Below are 25,653 nucleotides of genomic sequence, written 5' to 3' on the forward strand. Positions count from 1 at the left end.
GCGTTGCCAAATCTCCTGGCTGCCTAGCTGCTCCATGCAACATCATCCAATAGACATGCCCCCATTGAAAAACTCTCTCCTCGCCAGTTTGGCACAAAGCAATTGCCATGGCCATTTAGGACAACTGCAGGAACAACAACAACAGCAACAAATGCGGAATTTACACAACAATCAATTACAGTAGCCGGTGCTAACGAAAACAAAAAGCGAATGGGCCAACTGAAACAAAACACAGGAGACCGGCGAAAAGAGGCCAGAACAAAATAACAAAACACTAACAACAAAAGTTACACATTTTTATCCCATCTATGTAGAATGTATTTTAGTTTCAGATACGTTTTTTTTTATTTGATTATACAAAATATTTTCTTAAAATTTTTAAAGATATTTTGTATAATGGTAAACATTAAATAAATTATGATAACTATTTAATTTTTCATATTGTAAAAAGGAGAGGAAGAAATATTTTTCCAAGTGCATTACAGCGATTCCCACGTGCAAAATAAAACAGTGCCGGAGGCGCGTAGATTTATCTGCATTATGCCACACCGATGCAGGCACGCATACCAATCTACTGGCTCACAGATACACCCACACGCGCTCAGTCACACACACGTACGGAAATGTCAGTCGACAAACTGGAAATTATGTTTGTGCCGAATTTTAGTTTGGTCGGCCAAGAGGATCCCCCTGTAATCCAACTGGCAAAAAAGCGACTGACCGGGGGAAAAACAAAGGCAAAACAAAAACGACAGGTGTAATAAATAACCCAAGCGAAATGGCCAGGACGTGGACGCAGCAATGTAATGGAAAGTGCTGCAATGCGAGTGCACAGGATGGGTCAAGGAAGGGGTCACCCAGCTCGTCCACTAATTCGTGTCATTTAGCGCAGGTGGCGACATGGAAAGGGCAAGAGGAGCAGGAAGAGGATCTGCATGGGGAGCAGGATGAGCAGAAGCAGTATGGATAGCAGGAGGAGGAACAGGACGACCACAACAGATTGACGCTGAACGATAGCGCCAGGAAATGGCTCTTGCTCCAGGAACGAAAGCCACAACCTGTGACCACAGCCGCAAAGTTGCCAAAATAGCTGCTCTGGGTGCTGACCCGAATCTGGATTAATTCAATCCCTATCACAGGCGGCTTCAATAATTCAGCAGGGGCGTTGTGTTGCCTGAGAGGGTCACTGGGCAGGGATATTTACAGTACAGGGGATGATGTGTATTTTTAATAAAACGATATTAGTAGTATACTATAAATGGCATAACTACAAATGGCATATACCTTTTTTCTAATGATTAATTATAAAAAAAAGTATAAATATCAAAACTTTCTGAATTTCTAGAATATATTTCAAATGTGATTACATAAAACATTACTTTTAAAGGGATCTTTTAGTTATGTTTTCAAAACTTTTAGAAACCCTTAAAAATATATCTTCCACACCCCTGAACGTATCCGTTTAATTTCTTAGGGTTCGGAGAATATTAGTAAAAACCATTGTGGAAATCCTGCCAGATTTTCCATATTAAATTAATGATCCAAGTACCAGCCGTTACCGCACTAAAATTCCCATTAAGCTAACTACAACAATGTCCTATAAATTTGAACACCTTTGCTTTCAGCCCTTTCGGCCAATATCCATTTTTGGCCACGTTCCAACGGCTTACCGCTGCCAATTTTGGCCTATTTTGAATGCAGTATAATAAACATTTGAATTCAGTGAACTTTCCCTCCTTTCTTTTCTGGCCCACTAGTTCGATAACGTTAAGCCGGTTCGATAGCCGATAGCTGAACCGGCTTGCTCCCACACATATCATATCACGCGCTTTTGCAGCACTGGTATTTTGAGGGCGTAGTTTTTATCGCTTAACGATAGGCAGATTGTATCTTGCTATCGATAATAGTATTGAGGGCGTAGTTCCAACAAGTGCATCTCAATTTTCTATTACTAATCGTAGCTTAAGCGTTGGCTTGGCTCGCCCTAGAATCTCAATTTATGTTTACTTCTTAACTTAAGTGTGTTATTTATTTGGTTCGCAAAAAGGGTGTACGTAGGCAGAAGGATAAAATGTTCCCGTCGTCGATTTTGTGGCGCAGCTACCTGCTTTTTATGCTGGTACTGGCCGTGGGCGTGTTCGCCCAACACGAGTGGCAGGCGCGGGATGCTTTCGACGAGATCAAGCGGCAGTTCGACAAAGTGAACGCGGATAACTGTCCTATCCAGCACCACTCAGATCTGTTTATGCCAATGGACTCGGTGTCCCACAAACCCGACATCAAGGAGGTGAACGTTAATCCGGTGTTTCCCAATCGTACTGCTCTGCTGCATCTGCAAAATATGGCCCTTAGCAGAAGTTTCTTCTGGAGCTACATCCTTCAGTCGAGATTCATTCGACCCGCTATAAACGACACCTACGATCCCGGCATGATGTATTACTTCTTGTCCACCGTCGCTGACGTCTCCGCCAATCCCCACATCAACGCCTCGGCTGTGTACTTTTCGCCCAACAGCTCGTATTCCTCATCGTATCGTGGTTTCTTCAACAAGACCTTCCCGAGATTTGGGCCAAGAACCTTCCGGCTGGACGATTTTAACGACCCCATTCACCTGCAGAAGATATCTACGATGAACACCTTTGATGTTCAGGATCTCGGTGCCCATCATCCCGATTCTATATCCAAGGATTACACCCACGACCTGTATAAGATCAATGAGTGGTACCGCGCCTGGCTGCCGGACAACGTGGAAGGAAGGCATGACACAAAGATCACCTATCAAGTGGAGATTCGCTATGCTAACAACACCAATGAAACATTCACCTTTCACGGACCGCCTGGCTCTGAGGAAACCCCAGGACCCATTAAGTTCACTAGGCCGTACTTCGATTGTGGCAGGTCCAACAAGTGGCTGGTAGCGGCCGTAGTGCCCATTGCGGATATTTATCCCCGACACACCCAGTTCCGGCACATTGAATATCCCAAGTAAGCTTTGCTTAATGGCCCTCTTATTGCCTGCTCCTAATTGTCCTAATCCTTTCAGATACACCGCCGTTTCGGTACTTGAGATGGATTTTGAGCGTATAGACATCAATCAGTGTCCATTGGGCGAAGGCAACAAGGGACCGAATCACTTTGCTGATACGGCGCGGTGTAAAAAAGAAACCACAGAGTGCGAGCCACTTCAAGGTTGGGGTTTCAGGCGTGGTGGCTACCAGTGTCGCTGTAAACCGGGCTTCCGGCTGCCTAACGTCGTGCGGCGACCCTATCTGGGCGAGATTGTGGAGCGGGCCTCGGCAGAGCAGTACTACAATGAGTACGACTGCCTTAAAATTGGCTGTAGGTCTAATCTATCATTATTTTTGAGCTTTAATTAACTGATTTAAATTATTCTAGGGGTCCAGAAGCTTCCCATTCAGTGGGAGAAGGCCCCCTACCATATACGCCAAAAGTACTTGGACCGTCACCAGGAATATCGCAACTACACCACCGGCTCAAGGTCTCTTCATGCGGAGCATTTAAATATTGATCAGGCGCTGAAGTACATTCACGGAGTCAACTATCGCACTTGCAAGAAGTAAGTCAACCGTTACTTCTTTTGGCCCTTATATTCAGAACTTGCTGAGCCAATGTTACTTCAATATACTGATCAATTATGTTCTCCCCTTGACAGCTTTCATCCACAGGATCTGATTCTGCGCGGCGATGTCAGCTTTGGCGCCAAGGAGCAGTTCGAAAATGAAGCCAAGATGGCCGTGCGACTGGCCAACTTTATTAGCGCCTTCCTGCAGGTAAGCAAACGATTCAGAGCAAACGATTCCCATCGCCGCTGTTCGCCTTCACGCTAAATGAAGAGCAATAATTGATAACCCGACACCTATTAAGAGCCTTCGACGACGGCTCTTGAAAACTTCTCAAGTGTAAATTATAATTTTCCACGCGTAATTCAACTTCCTCGAATTTCCTGCAATGCCAGTTTCTCGGTTTTTACCGCTGCTGCTCCTGATGCTTCTCTTACTATTTGGTATTCTGCGTTGCCAGCCGCGCGGCGTGAATTAAATATTCAGTGTCAAACCATTACCAAATGCTAAATTCATTAGTTTGAGCGCAGAGGACACGAAAAACGGGTTCGCCACAAGGCGTCGTCTTCATTAAAGGCCAGCCAAAGCAGCTACGAAAATTTAGGGAAATCATGGGGATGAGAGTCTTCTTTCAGCTCGCTCTCTGGGTCCATATTTGCACAAGTTGTTAACATTGAAAAGCGGTGGGGGAAACTCGTTAGTTTTCCAAAACCAAAAATGTTTCCCCAAAACACAAAAATTTTAACCCGATTCTTCCATTTACAGGTATCGGATCCCAACGAAGTCTACTCGGGCAAACGTGTGGCCGACAAGCCGCTGACCGAGGATCAAATGATCGGCGAAACCCTGGCTATTGTCCTGGGCGACAGCAAGGTTTGGTCGGCCACAATGCTCTGGGAGCGCAACAAGTTCACCAATCGCACGTATTTCGCACCCTATGCCTACAAAACAGAGCTCAACACGAGGAAGTTTAAGGTGGAGGACCTGGCGCGCCTCAACAAGACAAACGAAATCTACACAGAGAAGAAGTACTTTAAGTTCCTAAAGCAGCGTTGGAACACCAACTTTGACGACCTGGAAACTTTCTACATGAAGATCAAGATCCGTCACAACGAGACAGGTGAATACCAGCAGAAGTACGAACATTACCCCAATTCGTACAGAGCGGCCAACATCAAGCACGGCTACTGGACGCAACCACAGTTCGACTGCGAAGGATACGTGAAGAAGTGGCTGGTGACCTATGCGGTTCCCTTCTTTGGCTGGGACAGCCTCAAAGTCAAGCTGGAATTCAAGTGAGTAAAGGGGATATAATGTAGAATAGGGGTTGGGTTGGGTTAAGATTGAGAGACTTGTTGGGCCGGTCCGCTGCGTGCCGACGACGCGGGCCGCTCAAACCCCTTTTTGTAGGGCAGAGTCCCAATCCTATCATATCCCAGCAGTTTCATTCACATGCAAATGTCTAGGTTTGATTGTCTAATTTTGGAGTGTTGACAAGACCTAACTTCTGACTTGTGACTTCTGGTATTGTGATGCAAATGGGAGCAATTAAACTGACTAATTTGTTTGCTCTTCGCAGGGGTGTGGTGGCCGTGTCCATGGATATGACCCAGTTGGACATCAACCAGTGCCCGGACTGGTACTACGAGCCCAATGCCTTTAAGAACACACACAAGTGCGATGAGCAATCGTCCTACGTGAGTACTTTTTTATTAAACTTTGAAGGAGTTTCAAAATCCTAAGCCCGATTTTTTTGGGCAGTTCACAGTTGTCCTGAAATTACTCATCAATTATTTTGTTTAATTGTCTTAATCGTACTTTCTTGCAGTGCGTTCCCATTTTGGGTCGCGGCTATGAAACCGGAGGCTACAAGTGTGAGTGCTTGCAGGGATACGAGTATCCTTTCGAGGATCTGATCACCTACTATGACGGACAGCTCGTGGAAGCTGAATATCAAAATATCGTGGCTGATGTGGAAACCCGCTACGATATGTTCAAGTGCCGATTGGCCGGAGCCTCGGGTCTGCAATCCGCCGTGGGACTTGTTGTCGCACTGATCGGGCTCACTCTCACCCTGCTGTATAGATTTAGTTAAGCAACCGCACGCCAAATAACTAACGCAAACTTCCGTCCAAACGAAACTCACATCAAGTCCCTCCACAAAAGATATAAACTACAAAGCAACACAGACACAAAATTGACACCCAAAAACAAAACGAGCTGCCAGCCCAGCTCTCCGCCGTTGCTCCCTTTGAACATTGTCATCATTTATCTGCAAGGCGATTAAGTTGTAGACATAATCTATTACAATGAATCTGGTTATTTGTCATTTCTATCAAAGGCAGTATAGAAGCAAGAAGCAACAGAAGCGGCAGCGGCAGCATCGGCAGAAAAGCGCAAACAGCCGCGCCTACTGCGCTCAGATTACGGAAATGCCGTGTATAGCTCGCAATTTTTCTCCTTCGGAGATCCTCTCTAATGTCCGTGAAGTCGCACAGCTGTGTGTGAGTGTGTGTGCGGCGATCGCAAACCTGTTAACATCGGAACCCAGTTAGGCCCAGTCGTACCTACACCCATTGCGGAGGTCGTCCAGGTCCAAGCTGAGGGTTGTTTATGCCGTGCGCACACCTTTTTTCCTACCAACGGATGGCACAAAAAATCCAACGCCTGCCGTCGTGTTTTTCTTATATTAAATCGTCGATGGTCCGTTGGCTGCGATTTTTTGCCTGAATTAAATATATATACATATATATATATGGCGATGCTGCTTATGCCGCTGTGGCATTTTTTCGCTTTTTGTTTTTTGCGCCTTGATTATCATATGCGCTTGAATTTTTATTATCTGTACCCTGAGAACTTTTTCTATGCGCCGCAGGAACCAGTTTCTCAGCCACTTGGTCTCCTACCAGGGCAAAAAAGAAATCTCCAGCTTTTTCATTAAAAACTTTATAGCCATAGGTAGCTGGACAGGGGCACAAAAAATATTTTTCACACATTTTTCATAGTCATTTCAGGGCAGCAGCAGCGGTGGGCAGTAACTGTCTCAGCATTCGGGCAACTCCTCCATTTCCATTTGGAAAAATGCCAGCGTCTGCATGAAAATGAAACACGTTCGAGTGGCTGGCCGTGTCCGCTTTTGGTTTTGTTTTTGGTAGTCTTGTCCCCTCGACATTCCGTAACAAAATTTGTAGATCAGTACAAAGAAATAAGCAATCGAAAGTGTAAATTGTGCCTTAAAACTGAATTAAGTGTTCGAACTCGAATAATTTTAATATCACAGACTATATCTAACGTCCGTCCAATGGGTAGTCTACTTTATATTATGTATCTATCATAGTGATAAGTGCCTTGAGAAAATCGCAAAACTTTACAACATTCTTTTTTAGCCTAATGTATAGATTTTAAGTGACAAATAATTCTAAAGTAATACATATACACATTGTTCAAATATATGATTTTGTAGTAAAAACAATCGACTTACCAAACTTATTCATTTTGCTAATGTCCCCAACGTTAGCCTTCAAATCTTCTCCAGATGTGAATTTTTCCTCACGCTTTACAATTTATTTGTATTACGATCGAAGAGCACCAATCAAATAATCAAAATCCAAAGTTGAATTTATCAGCTTTTACAAAAGTGCGAAATGATATATGATATTGATAATATTTGATATTTTAGAGAACGAAAACAAAATACAAAATATCCTGGAAACTCCAAATTAAATTCACGTCGCCCGTTTAAACGCGGAGCGCCGCAAATTCTCCTCCAATAGTTATTTCTTATATATATTCGAGATCACTCGACTGCTCGATCACTATTCGACTTTCGCGATATCGGACAATCGGCTACCTATCCACGAAATATTAAGAATAATTTCTAATTTGGACTTTGATTTATTTTTGATCCTTTTAGAATTTTAACAAATTTTTGGAGGGGGATTTATTCAGAATGGTTGATGTTTCAATACTGAGAAAATTTGTTACATCTCATAGGCTGACAGCTCCCTAGTTAAATGAAAACTGACCCATGACTTGCTGAGACAGTCCCATTTGAAATTAAACAAAAAATACGATTAATGGTTCAGTTTTTCATTAACTATTTATTTCGTGTTCAGTTTTCGTGTGTTCTAAATACATCCCAGCTATACCATTGCCTCTCATTTTGGGGGCGGGTAAAAGTATGTAGTGTATGCAGTTGGTTATCAAACATTTTTAAAAACTATCACAAATCAATTATTGGATGTGGCTACACAACTTAGTTTATATAACAGGCGACGGCTCTAGTTTGAGTGCTCCAATTTTGGTATGTCCCCCAGATTGGTTCAAACTTGAGGCGGTCGCGTTAATACAACAATATCGTCGTTGATTTATTTCGACTCAACACTTCGAATTACAAATTACGAACAACACATAAACATTTAAAAAATACTAATACTTCGTTTTTTGACTCGGTTCACATTCAGTTCACGTTCAACTAAAAACCTTTAACAAAATTACAATCCACAGTTAACGTTTAGTTTAAATGAAAAACCATTTTGGATCTAGTTGCTAGATGAGCTTACAGTTTAATGGGTTTCCTTAGCCGGGTGAACTTTGAATTTTCTCTGTGACGACTATAAACTATTTTCCTTAAATAACTTGGATTTTCTTGTTCGTTTTTTCGTTATATTTTTCCTTCCTAAGGTGTGCCTTTGAGTGAATCCACTTTAAAATATTTGACTATTCATTTCCGTTATTAATTAATGTATATAATTGCTAAAACAATTGGCTTCGATTCCTTATACAATTTCGTAATAATTATGAGTATTAAATTATAACCGTATATAGTTAACTTTCGGGGCACTTTTGAGCTCGATTCGCGGGCTCCCTTCTTTGGGTTTCTGTATCTTGAGACTGAGTTTGAGACTGAGATTGTAGGCGAGGCAGGATGCATGGTCATGGATTCCATTGACTTTTTTAGTGGAGCTGAAATTGTCTCTAATCTCCGTGCTGGAGTGTATCTGTATCTGTTTCTGTAACTGTAGTAGCATTTAAATGTGTTATATTTGAGCAAAATTGGAACTGCATGCGGTCCGATTGAACTTCTACATCAACAACAACGACAATAATTATATGATATAATGACACACAAACTATAACCGATCTGACCCACTAATAAATCTGATTGTATCCTCTTGCTTATATGGTTTTTTGATATGCCTGAGCATGAAGTCCCTCAATCAGCCGGAGCATAGTACACCACAGTTGACTTCCTCCGAAAGCCGAGATTAAAGAAGGACGTCTCTGACTTCTTGCGTTCGTGCTCCTGCTCGTTGCCAAAGTAGGAGAAGAGCCGTCCGGTGGCTCCGGTGGTTGTCCGGTGGTGCTCCGCCCGCCCAGCACCACCGTGGACACTGTGACTGCTGCTCTGGCGGTGGATCTTGGTTAGCGAGGTGTGCGAGTGCTGGCGCTGCAGGTGCTGTTGGTGGAGCGAGTGCTGCCGGTGGTGGTATTGTTGCTGGAGGTGCTGCTGGTGGGTCTGCTGATGCTGCTGTTGGTGGTGCAAAAGTTGCTGATGATGCTGTGCGTTGGCGCCGCCATGGCCATGTAGAAACCCAGTGGTGGTCGGCGACAGATCAGTCATCTCACACGGCCAGAGGGTGAACGAAGATGGGACCTTATGTATCCCGTCCGATAGTCGATAATGGTGGGATGCTGACCTGTTGAAGTACCGCTCCGAGGGCCGCGACCCCATCTAGAGTTTGTGTTTGGGAAGAAAGTGTTTTTTTTTTTCGTGTTGATAAAGACAAAGTGTCCATTGTTAGTAACGGCCGAGCTAGCTATCTGGTTAAAGTTCTCTTCTGTTTTTTTTTGGCATTAGTTTGATTTACTTTCTAGGCATTTCTTAGGTGTTCAAATCTAAGGCGCTACATACACTCACATTTACATAGAGTAAGCGCTTGCGTGACTTTATCTTTTGGGACTAGGCACTGCAGGGGGACAGGACTTCCCGGGAATTGGGTTCCGGGTGGGATCTCGTGTCTGCAGTGCATAGAAACAATAGCCTAAGCGCTAAGACTTTTTACTGATTTTTTACTGATGTTCTATGTTTGTTATATACAAATTTATTGTGTTGTGAGTTGTGTGTGTGGTTGTTGGTTTGTATGTGGTGTGTGTGTCGGAGTGTGTAGGTGTTTGGGGGTTAAGCAGGGTTAAGTTACGGGTGCCGAAAATAGTTACATTAAGCGGTGCTCTCCAAAGTTCAAAGTTAGCTTGAATAGCAAAGATACTTCTCAACAACATAGGCAAGCTGTAAACATTACAAAGCAAACGTAACTTAAAACAAGTTTTAAAGAGATTTCCAAAAATTTTAGTTTTAGAGAGAATAGGTTGTGATCTGGTGAGCTGTACATGGATAGGATTGATGGTGATAAGTGACTAGTGATTTTAGGATTCTGATCGAAAAATAAACTTATGGAGCTCTCACCGTTCGTTCGTTTGAGTTTCTCAGTTGGAAACACTGAATGTTACTTAACGTAGTTTGGTACAAAAGTGTTCTTAACAGTCGCATAACAGTTGTAAAAAGTTGGGGGTTTTCATGGGAGATAGATGCGTGGGCGTGGCAGTGGCCCAGGGGCCTAAGCAAAAACAGTCGGAAGCCACACGCCGGTTTGGTTTTTATTGGTTTCATACATGCGATTGGCTCAAACAACATATGAGTCAGTTTTGACCGCGTAATACTTTCGATTGTGTTTGTAATGGGTAGCATATATATGCTGCGATCTGTGAGTCGAAATCCAAAAAGAGTCCAGACGGAAGGAGAGAGACAGATAGATAGGGGAGAGAGAAAGAGAACGCATAACTTGAAGGGATGTCAAGAAGGATAACATAAAAAAATGAAAATCAAAAAGATGCCTGTTTTGGTACTAACTCTACGAGTGGCAACTGTACCTAGGCAGTACTTATCACTAGCAATTATATCAAGTTTCGTACTTACCCCGATCTGGCAAGTGTGGTGCTATTGAGTTTTGCTTTAGTTTTTTATTTTGTGTTTTTTTTTTTCGAAAATCTTTTTACAAAATATATCTTGTCTTGTTCTGTTTTTTTTGTTTTCTGTACAATTCAGTGGCTTGTCCAAAACTCTTAGCTTATATGGTGCGTGCGCGTGATGTGCCGCTGCGCATATCTGGTGGACGGTCCCGTGACTATAGCATCTCGTTTACAAAGCGCTGGCCTACCGCTACATGGTTTATATGTGTGGTCAAGTTCAATCGTTTTTTTTTTGCGGTGTATTTTTTTTGTATTTTTTGCAATGGAAGTCATTAAATTTGGCCAGTTCCCGTACAGTTGTGTGTGTGTTTAGGTGTAGGTGTGTGAAGAAAGAGAGAGAGAACAGTTCGAGAAGAGGAGATAGTCCAGAGAAATACACAGAGAGAGAGAGAGAGAGAAAGAGAGATAGGCAGGTTGTGGCAGAGGTGAAGAAGAAAAAACAAGAAGAAAAAGAAGCAATAGTACAGATTAGCGGTGTTACTATATACAAATCAGGAGATTCTACGGCTAGAGAACTGCTAGTTCTCTTAACGATGGTTGTAAACGATTCAGCAGCTTCTCAGTCAGAGTCAGAGATAGAACCAGGATTTCGCTGTGGATTATCTCGAATCCACAAATCCCACCGTCGATCTACCACTGTTCAAAGTGTTTATGATTAGGGAGTTTTCTTCAAACCTACACATCTGGAAAAGCTACCGCTGTGCCGTTTACAACCAGCATTTGATTTCAAATGGCCTCCAAAAAGAATATTATACAAGAAACTGTTCAACGGAAGATCATGATCATTGCATCTACTCCGGTGGCTCCGAAAGTGAGTGGGTGGTTGGGTGGTTTTTGGGTGATTGGGTGAGTCTGTCATTCGGCATCAGAGATCGATGCACTTGATGTGAGGTGACTTTAGCTGGCGGTGGGCAATGCAACACCCTCGGATCGACTTACCTTAGCACTGGGCCAAAAGAAGAGTTAACCGAAATCTGGCTGACCGAGACTACTCAGTCGTACTGTACTTATTAATGAAAAGGCTATCATACTGTTATTACTCGGAATAGCTTACGAAAAGTATATGGAAATCAAAACTTAGATGCGAGAGGTTAGGTTAGGAGAATCACTTGCAATCCCTCACAAACCAAACGAAACCAAATCAAACCCGAATTATCAAAAGTCTAGGCAAGAGTTGACTAAGGATTATAACGAAATCGAATGAAAAAAACATACTTCGCTTACAGTTGGATTTGGATAAATATATTAGTAAGTTTGTTGATTGCTTGTCTCGGTATGGGCTGGGTATTTAGAGTAAGGTATTCCTATATGGTATAATAACGAAAAACCCTTCTTTCAGATTTCGGGCACCGTGTTGTTTATGCTTAGGTTGTAAAAAACATATTCAATTCTCAGCTGAGCCTAATCACGAAACTCACCTCGCATTGTGACCCAGCATTATGATGCTTCTGCAAAAAGACAATTGAGAAATGTCGACACGTTTTTTATATATATAAGAAGTAGGTAGAGTATATAGCATAGAGTAGAGCTTGAAGAATTTAAAGTTAGACAGACAGATCGCACAGAAATAAAGGTTTAACTCAAAAGTAGATCAGTTTGGAAAACGAAAAACCGTCAATTCGAAACGATAAACGAAGAGAAAACGAAGGTCGGTTCAAACATGCCAATCATTAACAATTTGAATGCATTTTAATGTATATCATTATTTAGGACTTAATCGTTTTTTAAAGGTCGGGGTATTGTTATTATTTGGTTTCTCACTCGCCGGTTGCATCCTTACAAAGTTGAAAGGGAAAATGATAATGGATATTACTTGGGTCGATGTGGGATTTAGAATCCTCAGCTTTTGTATATTCGTTCATGCTGCGATTTAACATCTGCAAGACATCTATGGTAACTTGCGCTCTCCTCTCTATGTGCAGACAGCTTAAGAAAACAAAAACAGATAACCAAAAATATATTTACATAAAAGGGATAATGGCCAAGTCAACAGTTTTAACCCAATTACAAGAAGCTGCAATTCAGTAGAGGTCACAAAACAAACAGCCAAACAAATCATCATCATTATACGAGTACATCATCATAATCACCAGCATCCATATTCTTGGAGTTCTGCGTGGATCTTGAAAATGGAAACTTTCGCAACACCAGCGAAACTCAAACTACATATATGTACGTTGAGGTGGGTGTGTGAGTGTTTCAGGGTGTGTGGGTGGTGTATATTGTTCGGGTGTGGGAACTACTAAAGTAATAGAACCACGGCACCAGCAACCAACATTCAGATACGAGGATATATCTTACACAAGTGGGTAAAAACAAAAGATTGGCACTGAGATCATTAGACTGGTTATGCCACAGCATCTGAGGTATATATTGGGAATATATAAGGTTGCTGTTATGCCGAAACAAAACGAAATCATCAAAAGTATCAACAACAATAAGTATAAGAATACATTTATGGTAACGGCAGCGCCAAAATAACGTTAAGAACAACAACGAGATGGGATTGTTAACCAATTGCACAACAGCCGAAGTAGTTAGTGTCGGTAAAACGGCTTTATTTAACGGTAACGATATATAGATATATGTTCGTAAAATGTGTGTAGAGGTATATCTTGGTATATTGTTAATTAATTGGGTGTACATTAAGGCAAGTATATATAGTAACAGTTAGATACACATGTCTAGATATTTCTTTCAACAAGGGTGAGCGCATAGTTGGAAGCCAAAGTGTTGTAGTTGTTGCATGTGGGATATATATGGGTGTTTAATATACCTATATTAGATAGCATAGAAGTTTTTGTTGTTGTATTCAGTAAAAAATCTGCCAAGTTTCTGTTACTTATCATTAGCATTAACCATCATTAATCAAGTCAAAGTTTAGTTCAGGGAGAATCGATATCAATAAACACAAATTCTTAGGATGCCTACAGTTCTAATTTATATCTAATGGTGTCTTGAATCAAGGGTATGGTTTTGGTTTTGTTTTTGATTTTTGTTTTGGTTTTGGGTTTTTGGCTTAGCTTGTGTTTTTGGCCTACCGAATGAGCATAGCGAATTTCGGCTAATTCACAACAACATTGGTAGCGGAGTATGGCACGAACGCTCTTTCTGCAAGATGTTTGTTTATATAAAATTAAATATATAGTTTATGTGAGTATACAGGAAATTAATAGCGTTTTATCAAAATTAAACATGGGTAGAACTTTTAAATTTTTCGATGATTTATTTTTAAACGTTTGCTTTAGTCATTAATTCCACTGAGTGGCAATAAAATAAAAACTCCAAAATAATATTACCAAATAATATACAACCGAAATGAACCAAAGACATAAAATATTCGAAACAAACACGCAACGAGAGTCTTTTACTCTGACAAAGAAAATTAGCATATTAATTGCATAACAATTATTTTTAGCAATATGAATAAATACGAGGAATATTTCCCACTTACCGCAACAATCGCGTTATATAGTCTGGCCAGTTGGCGGGGAACATAACGAGGAAAAATCCGATGCCAATCAGAATAACTCCGGCCAGCTTCATGCCCGCAAAGTTGGCACTATACAGTATGACATCAAGTGCTAAGGGATCATACAGAAAGATGGATTATTAACCTCTAAGCTTTTCTAAAATAAATTAGTTTTGTTTCTTTCTAATTTGCTTCAAAACCTTCCTTCCAATCTTTCTATCATTTTAGTTTTTATACAATTATTCTAAATTATTCTTTATAAGTTAACCATTTTCAAAACAATGTTGTCTACATTATTGTAAAATTTTACATTGCAATGCCCCCACTGGAAAGATTAAATGGTCTTACGTGCCCCACATGAGTGCCCGGTATTAATATAACAATTTAAAACAATTCGTAGTCACGGAATCCTTCAAGCAAAAAGAGGCTAACCCCCAGCCAACCCCTTTAGAAATCATGCTGAGGAGCTAGCCAATGTATACATACCACCAGAAACGGGAACAGCGGTAATCAGACCCAATGTCACAAACATGTTGTACGTAACGGCGGCACTGAACTGCATCAGAACGTGGAAAACTGCAATCAAAATTAATTACACCGATAAAAGTTTACGACAAAACAAATGCAGAGGGAGCCGAAGGTAGGGAATGGAGATACCCACCGAGAAGCAGGAGGCTCGCCGCAAACAGCAAGTTCCAGGGTATGCTCTCCGATGTGAGGCTTTCCGTGCCAGTCAGGTAGAGACCCAACACCACGGGCCACAGCAGCAGGGCATTGAGAAAGCCGAGGGCGGTGAATATGAAGGCGATTTGGCTCACCGGCGGATCGCCCATCACCTTGCGGAACATAACCTGTTAAAAAAAACGACAGGCCAACATGAGCACGACATGGCCCGCACACGAACGGGGAAAGCAGGACATCAAATGCGGCTTGGGGCGGGGGTACTCACCCTAAACACGGCATATCCAGCTCCGGCTAAAGTGGCCAGGACCACGCCGCTCAGGGTTCGGCTTTCCGTGATTCCATCCATGTAGGCGAGCAACGCTATTCCAGTGTCGCATAGGATAATGGCTACGATCTATAATAAATAGGACATTTAAATGGATTTGATGGAAATAAGTTTATTATGTTTCTGGAAAATCGAGCTAAAATAACAAACCAACTAAAAACCAAAATACATTATTGAACTTCAATTTGATTTAAAATTATATACAGGGAATTTAAAGTCAAGCGTCATAAGAATATTTGATCACTTTTTAAATATATTTTCTCTTCTCGAATAGATCATTTCTATCGGCAACGTAAAATCTAAGAATTCTATTTACTGATTAAAATATATTAAAAGATGTCATCACGGTATGATCGAGCTGTGACTATATTCTCTCCGGATGGTCACCTGTTGCAGGTGGAATATGCTCAAGAAGCGGTTCGAAAAGGCTCAACAGCGGTCGGAGTTCGTGGAGCTAATTGCGTGGTGCTGGGTGTAGAGAAGACTTTGGTGCCCAAGATGCAGGAGGATCGTACGGTGCGCAAGATCAGCATGCTGGACCATCACGTGGGCATGGCCTTTGCCGGGCTAAGAGCTGACGCACGAATCCTGATGAATCGCGCCCAGGTCGAGTGCCAGAGCCATCGACTTAACTTCGAGAATGCAGTGACCATTGAGTACATTACCAGATACATTGCTCAGCTGAAGCAGAAGTACACGCAGAGCAATGGCCGACGACCCTTTGGAATATCCTGCCTTATCGGTGGCTTCGATGCCAATGGATCTCCACGTCTATTCCAAACCGAACCATCGGGAAATTTCTACGAATACAAGGCGAATGCAACTGGGAGGTCAGCAAATACTGTGCGCGAGTTTTTGGAGAAGGCCTATAAAGATGAAAAAGTAAGCACCAATGGTGGAGCCATCAAGCTAGCTATACGCGCCCTTCTCGAAGTCACCCACTTGGGCCAGAATCATCTGGAGGTGGCCGTTATGGAAAACGGGAAGTCAATGAAAATTTCTGGACAACAATACAATAGCCAGTTTAATAAAAATCATTGAAAGGGAAAAGGAGCTCGAAAGGAAGACACAGAAAATAAATGCAAGGAATACTGTTATATAAATCACTTCTGAGGTCAGCTTCTCCCTACAAAAATATACTATATTATTTTCGTTTTTTTTTTTAAATTCATTTAGTGATTTTTTTTTATTTTTATCTGCACTTTGAATGACTATCACATTTATTAAAAATATTCACTATGTTCAGTGAAAAATATTTAATTTAAAAAGTTGAACAATTAATTACGAAAATCATAATCTCTGAAATTTTGTGAATTTATGATAAATTCTACTCACTCTCACGCCCACGAACTGCTCATGCAGGATCACCCAAGACAGTAGATACACGCAAGCCACATTGGTGGCAAAGAGGGCCAGGGCATCCGTGGCGTAGAGGACGTGCAGGGAGAGGGTATACAAGTAGGTGGTGACGAGCCACAAAATGCAGAAGCAAAGGCAGCGATTGAGAAAGCGCCCTGGAGATTTAAAGCCATTTAAACGGATGCCGAAAATGTCATAAGACCGTTGCAACTCACCCACTGTGAAGCCGCGCTCCCGGAAACCTCGCAGCACATCGCCGAGAATATCGCTCAGCTTTTCGCATTTGCGCGTGGAGACCAATCCCAGAATATAGATGGGAAAAAAGAGCAGCGAGAAGTTGGTGAAGAACCAGGCGGCAAAGAACGGGGCGCTGAAGTATACCGGCTGGCGCGGTGGTATGTTGAACATCTCGGTGGCGTCCTCGACGTGGTGCAGCGACGAGTCACTGATGGCCAGTATATCCTCCAGCTCTGTGCTTAAATCGGCACGACTTGAGGACGTGTCCTGGTCATCATTTAGCAAGTCGTCGTATGGAGCACGGTACTTGTACATGTACTTAATGCAGTGGGTGGCTCCCACCCACGAGGCGGTCATCAGGATGGTCACGCACACTCCAAAGTACATCTACATATATAACAGAAAACAACAAGGGGAATACCAACAATATATAACTTGTGAACAAGTATGAACTTACCTTTCTGGCCAGTTCAGAGCAGCAAGACTCCTTGCAGGCCTGCAGCTTCCGGAATCGCAGCTCCGGCTCCTCTGCATGTCCATTTGCCTGTTGCTGCTCCGTCTGCGTGTCGCTCGAGTCCCCGCCGCCGAAGTGGTGACCTGTATTATGACTGCCAGGAGCGCTAGTGGGGGTGTCCGCCGGTATGATGATCACCTCATTGGGGTCCTGTTGGCTCGACGAGATCGAGTCTTGGTGGGTTATTTGCGGGTTGCTCGAGGTGAGCACGTTGCTGAAGCCGCAGCTCCCAGTCGCTCCGGTGCCACTGCCATTTTGGGCAGACGATCCCGGAGCGACTGCTGAGCTGCTACTGGCTCCCGCTCCGCTTCCTCCGCCAGTGTTGTTATTATTGTACGGGCCATTCGTTGAAGAATCGCCGGTGACCACCACGGAAGGAGTGCGCACCCGTTTCGGATTGAAAATGGCTGGAATTTCGCCGTCACGCGTCATGCTATCATCATTACCGGGCTCCTCTGTCGCTCATAGTGGTCCGATTCTGCAAATTGTTAAAGCATTAAGTTTATATTGGCTTTAATGTTATAAAAATTTATGTTGGTGTTGCATAGTTTTTGGGGACATACTATTATAATAATATTATATATATTATTATATTAGTTTCATACGTAATAATAGATTAATCATTCATTTCATACATAAATCTCTACACACACACTCTATTAACCAAAGCTATATAGTATTTATGAAGGTTAGAAGTATAAACATATCTGTACACAATAATTAAATATATATCTCCTATATATAATATTTTGCTTTATCTATTTCAAAAGTATCCCACTTTCAACATTTCAATTTTTGCATCCTTAAATTTCAATTTTAAAGTAAACCTTAGCCATTCACTGAGGACTAATCAATGATTCAGTTCGATTCAGTCAGCCATTTTCCAACCCTTCGCCTGAGCTCAAGCAGTCTAGAATCAGGCTGCTCACGTGCTCCTAGCGATTAAAGATTGAGGAACACGCAAATGGGAGGCCATTTCTCGACTCTTTACAAGCGAAAGGCGCACCCGAAGCCCACGCAGTCCGTTCAGGGTCCGAGCAATTTGCATGCCTTCTTCTTTTTACCTCTGCCACCTCTTTCGTCCACGGGGCAAAAACTGGCCTAGGCCAAACTCAAGGCTAGGGCAGCCAAGTTTTACGAGCACCGCCGAATGACCAACCAACCAGCCAACCAAAGAGCCTGCCAGCCGGCCGTTCATTAAAGCCCAGACCCGACTAGTAGGTTTTTGATAGGATGGCCACAAAGGCGAGGGGCTGTGCTCATAACAATGCGAATTATGAACGCCCCAGCTCAAGCAGGTCAAGTTGAGTGGACAATAAACTGCCAACCGGATCTGGCCGGGCAATTTGTAAGCATTCTAAGTAGAGTGTTAAGTCCAGCCCCATCCCTCATCCACAAAACTTTAAGCCGGATGAGTTACAATGTCCTTTGGTGTCCTTCACCTTCGCATCCCGCCGAGCAACTTGTGTTTGCCTTCGATAATAGTATTCTAATTGAAACATTAATTATTCAGCCTAGTTGTGGGCGGGCTTCGGCAAATGCACGTGCAAGGGTCCAAGGGGAGATTTCAAGAGCCTAATGGCTATATAATGAAGGTCCTAATAATTGCCTGTAATTTTCAGCGATTGGGAATAAAATTCGATCGATTTGTAACCAACATCGAGTTGCTTCAGAATGGACAAAAACTTTGCAATTTTTTTAACGAACTTTTAAGACCAATTAGTCTGTTCTTATTAATCTGGAAAGACTTATTTCATTAGCTAAGAATTCTCAAAACAAATCGACACAATAAACTTGATTAACCTATAATTTTAACATTATTGCAATAATGAGGTATAAATTACTCAAAAATGGGTTACAAAGTTATACCCGAAATGTCGTTTAGATGAGAAACCAGACATATGTTATTTTAGAACTCCTCAATTGCTACATTTTGTCATTCCAAAGTCATAAATGTTTGTGGTATTTATAAGAACTCAAGAAAAGGAAAAAGCAAAATGTCTAAATTTTAAAGTTTTTTAATCAGTTAAAAGTTATAAGTTTTTTCCTAATTCCCAGTGCATCGAAAATATTGTAAGTAATAATAAAATAATAATAAAATAAAATCTATTTTGAAGCTGTGCCTTTTAACCGCGAGAGAGCTTGAGATTTTGCATTAATTATACTTTGAAAAATGCATTTAAGCTCAGACCGATGTCATAGTAATCTCTTATATACGTTTAGTTTACTCTGGGCACTTGGAGCTTATCGACATGGAAGTGCTTGTTAGCGGAAAACTTTTTCAGCTTTCGATTCTGGCTTGTCTCGGGGGTAAGTAAAAGCCATAATATTCATATGTTTAATAGTCTTTTAACGTGATTTATGAATTGCCAGCCTGGGCCATGGCTGAGTCCCAATGCGGTCGTCTAGAAGAGAAACTATTGTACACCACCCAGGAGAGCACAGAGCCTTCCGAGAATCCCTGGATTGGAATTCTGTTGGAGGAGCAGGGTGAGTTAACTTCAGAAGGTTTAGGTATTTAAAACCAAAGTTTACATCGTAATCTACTTAATTTCCCAGGTCCCCGTTATCAGAATTTGAGATGCTCGGTTGTTATTATTAACGAGTTGCATGTCCTCACCACCGCCACATGTGTAAAACGCTTTAAAAATCGATCTGGTGACACTAAGGCTGTGGCTATGTTGGGCGTTTGGAATGAGGACGATTCACCCGATGAAGAGCTTGCCTGCAACGAAAAGGACTTCTGTGTTCCTGGCCCCAAACTGTACAAAGTTGTCGAAATCAAGGTGCATCCGCAATCGGACAGGGATACGGGAGATAATGACTTGGCCATATTGAGGCTGGAAAAGACTGTCGAGTGGAGCGCCTGGATTCAACCGATCTGCTTGCAGGGCAGTTCTGAGCCAGAGACGCTGACCAATAGAAATCTTCACTATTCCGGCTTCAATAATGATGGTACAAACAAGGGCAAGGGCCTCTCCATGACGGTGTCCACGCGAAAGTGCAAACAACTGACCTCCTCCAGCGTATTCTTCCCTGTAAACCAGTTATGCGGTTATCCCGTGAAGCGGACAAAGTTCTATCCAGGATCAGCACTGATGGACATCGATGTACGTAGTGATAAGCCGCACAACTTCTATTTGGTGGCTATTCTAGTTCGTAACGTGGATGCCGGACAGGCCACAACCCAGGTGTACCAAAATGTTCGACGTGCCCGCTCCTGGATTATGGAAAATGTGAAATAGGAAGATTTCCAGCAGATTGTACAACTTGATTTGTAAATTCTTAAAAGTTATTAATAAAACACAATAGAGGAAGTAAAATGTTTGTGATTTCATGGAAATTACTGATGCATCGTGCTGGGAGCTGCCCAGGGTTCCGCATCGGAAACGGGTTTTCAATAGGTTGCAGTAATGAAATCATAGAGCAATCGTAAGAAGCGTAAAAAAACAGGTAGTTAGAAGAGTCAGTTGGAAATTTTAGCCCCACAGAGGAAAAATAAGAGGTTTAATCTTCTTATAATATTGTTACCTAAATGACGACAAAAATGATTGTTTTAGTAATTTAATTTATTATGATATCTTTTTGTTTCAGTGTATCAGCTAAGCTCTCATATCGATCATAAGCTTTCTGGATAAACCCCCTATGAATTGCATTGACGTTTTTACAGCTCACAGTCAGTTGACTTTGAGCTGTGCTTTAGAATGCTTGGTAAAATTGCAGTTTTTACATTGCTTCTGGGCCTTTTTGGCCAGGAAGTTCAGTCCGCAAAGACGGATGACATGGAATGTGGAGCCTTCGACGAGGATCAGATGTTGAAACAAGGCTCATTCGCCATTCCCACCGAGCACCAGTGGGTGGTCCGCATAGTATACGGCAAGGGTAAGAAAGAATCTTTAAAATCCTGTACAACGAATTATCCACATAATATTATTTCAGGATTCGAGGGGAGTATTCGCGATAATGGATGTTTGGGGGTGCTGATATCAAAGCGCACTGTTTTGGCTCCAGCCCACTGTTTCGTTCAGTACAATGGAGTAGCAGAGGCCTTTCTCCGTTCACCTGGGAGTTCACAACAAAAGTGCCCCTATTGGTGTGCCAGTCTGCGAAAGTGATGGCTATTGTACACGACCCGTCCAGGAGATCAAGCTTGCCGAGGTGGCCATCCATCCGGAATATGATTCTCGAACTTTAAAGAACTGTCTCGCCGTGCTCACCCTACAGAGGGATGCCAAAATCTATCCAAACGTAATGCCCATATGTATGCCACCTCCGAACTTGGTCAACGAGACGCTGGTGGGTCAGACATTTGTTGTGGCTGGTCTTCGCGTCTTTGAGGATCTAAGGCTAAAAACCTGGGTGAACACACTGAGCCGCTCCTTCTGCCAATCGAAGGTTAAGACTCTGGTGACCAGCAGCAATACAGTGTGTGGCTATCATACAAAACCAGAGGCTTATTACATAGGGGCCCCGCTGGTGGGCATGCAGAAGAAGGGGCCCACCACACAGAATTACTATCTGGTTGGCTTTATGATCGACTGGCGCTGGGAGAACAACCGCATAATGTCCAGCTTCCTGGCTATCCAGAACTACCTTGACTTTATCCAACAGAATTCCAACTCACTGATTGTACGCTCCTGAGCGCTGAATAAAGTACACAAGAGAAACGCCAGCTGCCAACAGGTCTTGCTGGGGTGTTAATTATTCAGCTCCAAGCCCGAGACTCGTTGTTCGCAGCTCGAAGCTCGTGCAACATGCAAATTGTTCCTACACTTATAGCATTTTAATGAGCAGTCACTCAGCGCAGCGCAGCCGACGCTAGTTGGCTAATGCGAGGAATATGGAAATTTCATCGCTTTCACCGCTACCCTCTTGCGAATATAAAGGTCTGGTATTCGACAGGAGACAGCCGAAAATGTTGCAAATACCCTGAAGAACGGAAACGGAAGCCCTGGGGGTGAATGTGTGGGTGGGTAGGACGTTTGGTAAGTAAGGATTTGGGCTGCCTTGCCATTGGACGAATGCCAAGACATTGACTTAACTGGCAGGACTAAAAAGAATCTACCAGCAGAACTAAACTATACTCTTCATGTTTACATGGAAGCAAAAAAGGAACGTCAAATAGTCATCTATATCAAGAATACACATATGTCTTGTTACATATTCTACCTTTTTTTTATAATTTAAAAATTAATTTAATATAAGCAAAGGTAGTGTAATGGTTTAGCTTCCATTTTTTCTTGGTGCATTGAACGGAATTTTTATAGACAAAAAGTTATTTCAATGTTTTGGACCGTCTTTCCTTTAAGTATAAAATAGGCAGTTCTACAAAGAGACGTAAAAAACAAACAGGAGGATTAAATATGAAATTGCTGGTAAGTTTCATCTTTTATCATCACTCTTCCTCCCCGAGGTCTCGTCAAGCTAATGTAGACACATCGCTTTTATCGGTGTGCCGGAGCATACTTTTAGGCGCCAAATTGCTCTATAAAGCAACGCTAAGAAAAACGGCGCTCGCTGTTTATTTTTGCCAAGAATAAAAATCACAATAAAATTTAAATTGCCAGGCATGAGCGCCTCGAGGAGCAGATGGAGATGGTGAGACGGTGATGGGCAGGAAAACGTGACCAAATGACGATGACCGACCGTCGACAGACGGGAATGAACAGCGCATTCCTCCCGCTGTCTGAGGAAAAATGCGTTTCAAAACAAAACAAACAGCTGAACGAGAGAAAGTGCGCCAGAGAGGCGAAAGTCAGCTCTGTCTCAAGAGAATCTCAAAGAGAGAGAAAACTCAGAGAACAGTTTTGTGTGGGTGGTGTGTTGCCCAAAAGTAAACGAGCTTACAGCAACAATATGGAAAAACAACCAACAGTAAGAGTAGGTGTACGTACGAACACACACACATACCCTCGGTCGAGGACACCACGCGGCGTATACGCAATGTGACACTTTTAGTGGTTATGGTCAAGCACAGCACTTGAGCGAGGGCAATGCGAGAAGGAAAACGAAAGTGACGCCAAAAACAGTGGCAGTCAGACACCTGCTCAGCGGTAAAAACAACAACGCCAGCCACTTGGGACACACGGAAACAAATTGGAAATCCAAAAGCATTAGGGTGTCCAAAAGTATAATAAAATATATCTATAAAGTCTTTTGCAACGTAGAACTAGATTTAAAGATTAATGATTAGTAAAATTTAAAAATTTCAATTTTATATTTAATATATAAAAAAAAGTTATGCCTTTGCAATTCCTTTCTATGATATGGTTGAAATCTACAAAACGCGCTTTTAAAAATGGTAACAAAACGCCCGCCAAGATAACTTTTTTTGTTGACTCGAACTTGAGCACGTTCGTACATGTGTGCCTGCGGTTGAGTTTAGGGTTAGTGACTAGGCCTTGAGTTTGGCGCACACCTTGACAGTAGTCGAAAATCTAGCCCAACGAACCACCCACTCCACCCCCACTGATAGTTGTGACAACGTGGGACGGTTGAATTTTTCATTTCGCCACGAAAACAGGGCAAGGGAAATTGCCTGGCGAATCCGTTTACCTTGCTCGAAACGGGAATGGGGAGAAGGACCTTAAGGAGGGACAAAAGTGTTTTTCCAGGCTGCACAGCTGTCGTTTTGAATGTCTCCGAGTTAAGGATGGATGCTCGTCGGGGCGTTTAATGTTTTTATATAATTTACTTAAGCACTTAATGTCATTTTCCCACGGCCCAGCCACATGGCACACAAACTTTACGCAATTCTCTGGCCTTCTTGTGCTCTTTTCTATTATATAAAGATAGCGAGCGGTCTGAAAAAAAACTCAACTGGACTGGCGACACTGTTCTCTGCGGTTGAGCTCAGCCCTTTACTTAATTCAATTAAATGTGCAAAAATATGCTGGGTATAAATTTGGAGCAGCTCAGAAACGGAACGCTGCACGGATACACAAAACGAAGGCACACACAGATACACACGCACACGCAGGCATTCGGATACACTTGCTCACATCTACAATGGCATTTGAGCACACACAAACACACACTCACGAACCGATGGCTTGGCCCAAAAAAAACAGCAACTGCCACTTGAACGAGCCTTTTGACTTGTTTTCCTTCGACTTAGGTAGAAACTGTGACAGCAGCGTTTCTGCGGCGTTAGCTGCTGGCGTTTTTCCAGCTTTCCTTTTCTAGAGCACCCGACGCGGCCGTCCTGGGAAACCGTTTTGATGTCGTTTCTGGCCAGGAATCTCAAAGTCGACTGAAGCGATTCCTGCCCAAGCTACCTCGTTAGTTGGCCAAGCCAAACTCGGAGCTTTTACTGGCTCTCCCAGCCAAAAGCCCTCTCTCTGGTCCACGCTTTTCCTCTCCAGTCAGCTTGGCAAAGAAAACACTTGTTAGGAATTTTCTTTGAATTTTCCATTGTTTTCTTTGCTTTAGCTTTTTGTTTTGTTTTTATTTTTCAGCTGTTCGAAGGACTCAATAAATTGTTTCGCGATTTCAGCTGATAAGAATTTCCACATTTCGTGATTGCCGGTATAAAATAAGTTATAGCAAGTCAATAAAATTGCTTTTAAATGACAGAAATTGAAAGGTAAAAGTTATCATGCTCAAATGGTATTGCGGTATTACCTAAATCATTTTGGCTTAACTTTTGTTCACAGTAAGTTATAGATTTGACTTCAGTTCTGCAAAATGTGGGAATTTAAGAAAACTATAGCCAAAATAATAATCCAATTAATTGGGTTTTGCTTTTAGTTTAGGCTTAACAAATTAAGTACATAGTTAAGTGGTCACCTTTTTAACTATAATTATTGTTTAGGTTTATCTACAAAGAAAATACAAATGTGGAATAGAGGAGAGAAAAGTGTTCTGTCATTATTTAAAACCTATCAGTTTTTCATTTCTACTGGACTACAAACTGTGTACTTTAAGCCATCTGTCTTTAGAAAGTGACAAATATCGTTCCCATGATTTCCCTTTGACAAATTCAAATCTTAATTTCTAGAATGCTCCAATTTCATTTGTAATAAAGATTGCCAAATTGGTCAATCCCCTTTAATGTGTCCATTTAGAGCTTCCACCACAATCAGCATTGTTATGCCAAAAAAAATCAAAGCTGCCAAGAAAATGCACCCATTAATACCAATATATTTAGCCAGATCATAAAATCTTGATAAGGAGAAGCACATCATAAACACAAATTCGTCAGGAGAAAGCATTTCGCAAACTGAAGACTCATCGTAGACAGCTTAGCATAAATTTCGAAATTAGAACCCAAAAGCAAACAAGTTTTTCAGTCACAACCAACACCTTGAATGGCGTATTAATTGTGTAATCTATAAAAATCCATTTACATATGTATGGGCTAGATTGGCAGCTGCCAACAGTCCCAGCGGGAGAGATGGAGATGGTCTCCCGAATTGGGTTAGTTGGTTTAGTGTCGGTTTGAGTTAGAGCC

At 42.1% G+C, this 25,653-nt stretch overlaps 6 protein-coding genes across 30 annotated transcripts in view; 4 read left to right on the forward strand and 2 right to left on the reverse strand.

The window, feature by feature from the left end:
* LOC108110181 (heterogeneous nuclear ribonucleoprotein R) overlaps window positions 1-7,536 on the reverse strand; it is a 54,885-nt gene extending 47,349 nt beyond the window's left edge. For 3 of the 17 annotated variants that reach the window (XM_041817905.1, XM_017219108.2, XM_041817916.1), the window contains exon 1: window positions 7,063-7,533. In XM_041817905.1, coding sequence (XP_041673839.1) covers window positions 7,063-7,075 — 13 coding nt within the window. In that variant the 5' untranslated portion in view covers window positions 7,076-7,533. Of the gene's footprint in view, window positions 1-7,062 lie in introns of all 17 variants that reach the window. The other 14 variants (XM_017219109.2, XM_041817909.1, XM_041817906.1 and 11 more) reach the window with 10 other exon arrangements.
* LOC108110180 lies at window positions 1,894-7,053 on the forward strand. Its single transcript, XM_017219104.2, has 7 exons — window positions 1,894-2,985; window positions 3,044-3,339; window positions 3,397-3,577; window positions 3,674-3,791; window positions 4,347-4,876; window positions 5,161-5,278; window positions 5,410-7,053. Exons 1-7 carry the CDS (start codon window positions 2,072-2,074, stop codon window positions 5,674-5,676), a joined length of 2,424 nt encoding a protein of 807 aa, XP_017074593.1. The 5' UTR covers window positions 1,894-2,071; the 3' UTR covers window positions 5,677-7,053.
* Window positions 7,537-7,661: 125 nt separating the features above from the next.
* Window positions 7,662-24,440, reverse strand: LOC108110185 (putative thiamine transporter SLC35F3). Of its 9 annotated transcripts, none has more exons than XM_017219132.2 (11): window positions 24,247-24,440; window positions 17,145-17,679; window positions 16,666-17,074; window positions 16,427-16,605; window positions 15,032-15,160; window positions 14,744-14,933; window positions 14,569-14,658; window positions 14,065-14,194; window positions 13,652-13,721; window positions 12,029-12,058; window positions 7,662-9,315 (listed from the first exon to the last, which is right to left on the reverse strand). In XM_017219132.2, exons 2-11 carry the CDS (start codon window positions 17,631-17,633, stop codon window positions 8,797-8,799), a joined length of 2,235 nt encoding a protein of 744 aa, XP_017074621.1. In that variant the 5' UTR covers window positions 17,634-17,679; window positions 24,247-24,440; the 3' UTR covers window positions 7,662-8,796. The 9 variants fall into 9 exon arrangements, 6 of the variants coding, with proteins under 6 accessions (XP_017074621.1, XP_017074622.1, XP_017074626.1 ...); XR_001772552.2 differs by lacking the exons at window positions 7,662-9,315; window positions 13,652-13,721 and adding exons at window positions 9,637-10,343; window positions 10,558-10,800; XR_001772553.2 differs by lacking the exons at window positions 7,662-9,315; window positions 13,652-13,721 and adding exons at window positions 9,637-9,870; window positions 10,048-10,800.
* LOC108110189 (proteasome subunit alpha type-7-1) lies at window positions 15,376-16,219 on the forward strand. Its single transcript, XM_017219141.2, has one exon. The coding sequence runs from the start codon at window positions 15,428-15,430 to the stop codon at window positions 16,130-16,132; it is 705 nt and encodes a 234-aa protein (XP_017074630.2). The 5' UTR covers window positions 15,376-15,427; the 3' UTR covers window positions 16,133-16,219.
* Window positions 19,435-20,524, forward strand: LOC108110188 (melanization protease 1). Its single transcript, XM_017219139.2, has 3 exons — window positions 19,435-19,511; window positions 19,575-19,691; window positions 19,761-20,524. Exons 1-3 carry the CDS (start codon window positions 19,454-19,456, stop codon window positions 20,444-20,446), a joined length of 861 nt encoding a protein of 286 aa, XP_017074628.1. The 5' UTR covers window positions 19,435-19,453; the 3' UTR covers window positions 20,447-20,524.
* On the forward strand, window positions 20,869-21,873 carry LOC108110187 (phenoloxidase-activating factor 3). Its single transcript, XM_017219138.2, is given in 3 exon segments — window positions 20,869-21,083; window positions 21,141-21,250; window positions 21,252-21,873. Coding segments are annotated over 3 exon segments (879 nt in total). The 5' UTR covers window positions 20,869-20,905; the 3' UTR covers window positions 21,843-21,873.
* Window positions 24,441-25,653: the final 1,213 nt, after the last annotated feature.

This window comes from Drosophila eugracilis, unplaced genomic scaffold, assembly GCF_018153835.1.
Source record: "Drosophila eugracilis isolate 14026-0451.02 unplaced genomic scaffold, ASM1815383v1 contig_1135, whole genome shotgun sequence".
NCBI lineage: Eukaryota > Metazoa > Arthropoda > Insecta > Diptera > Drosophilidae > Drosophila > Drosophila eugracilis.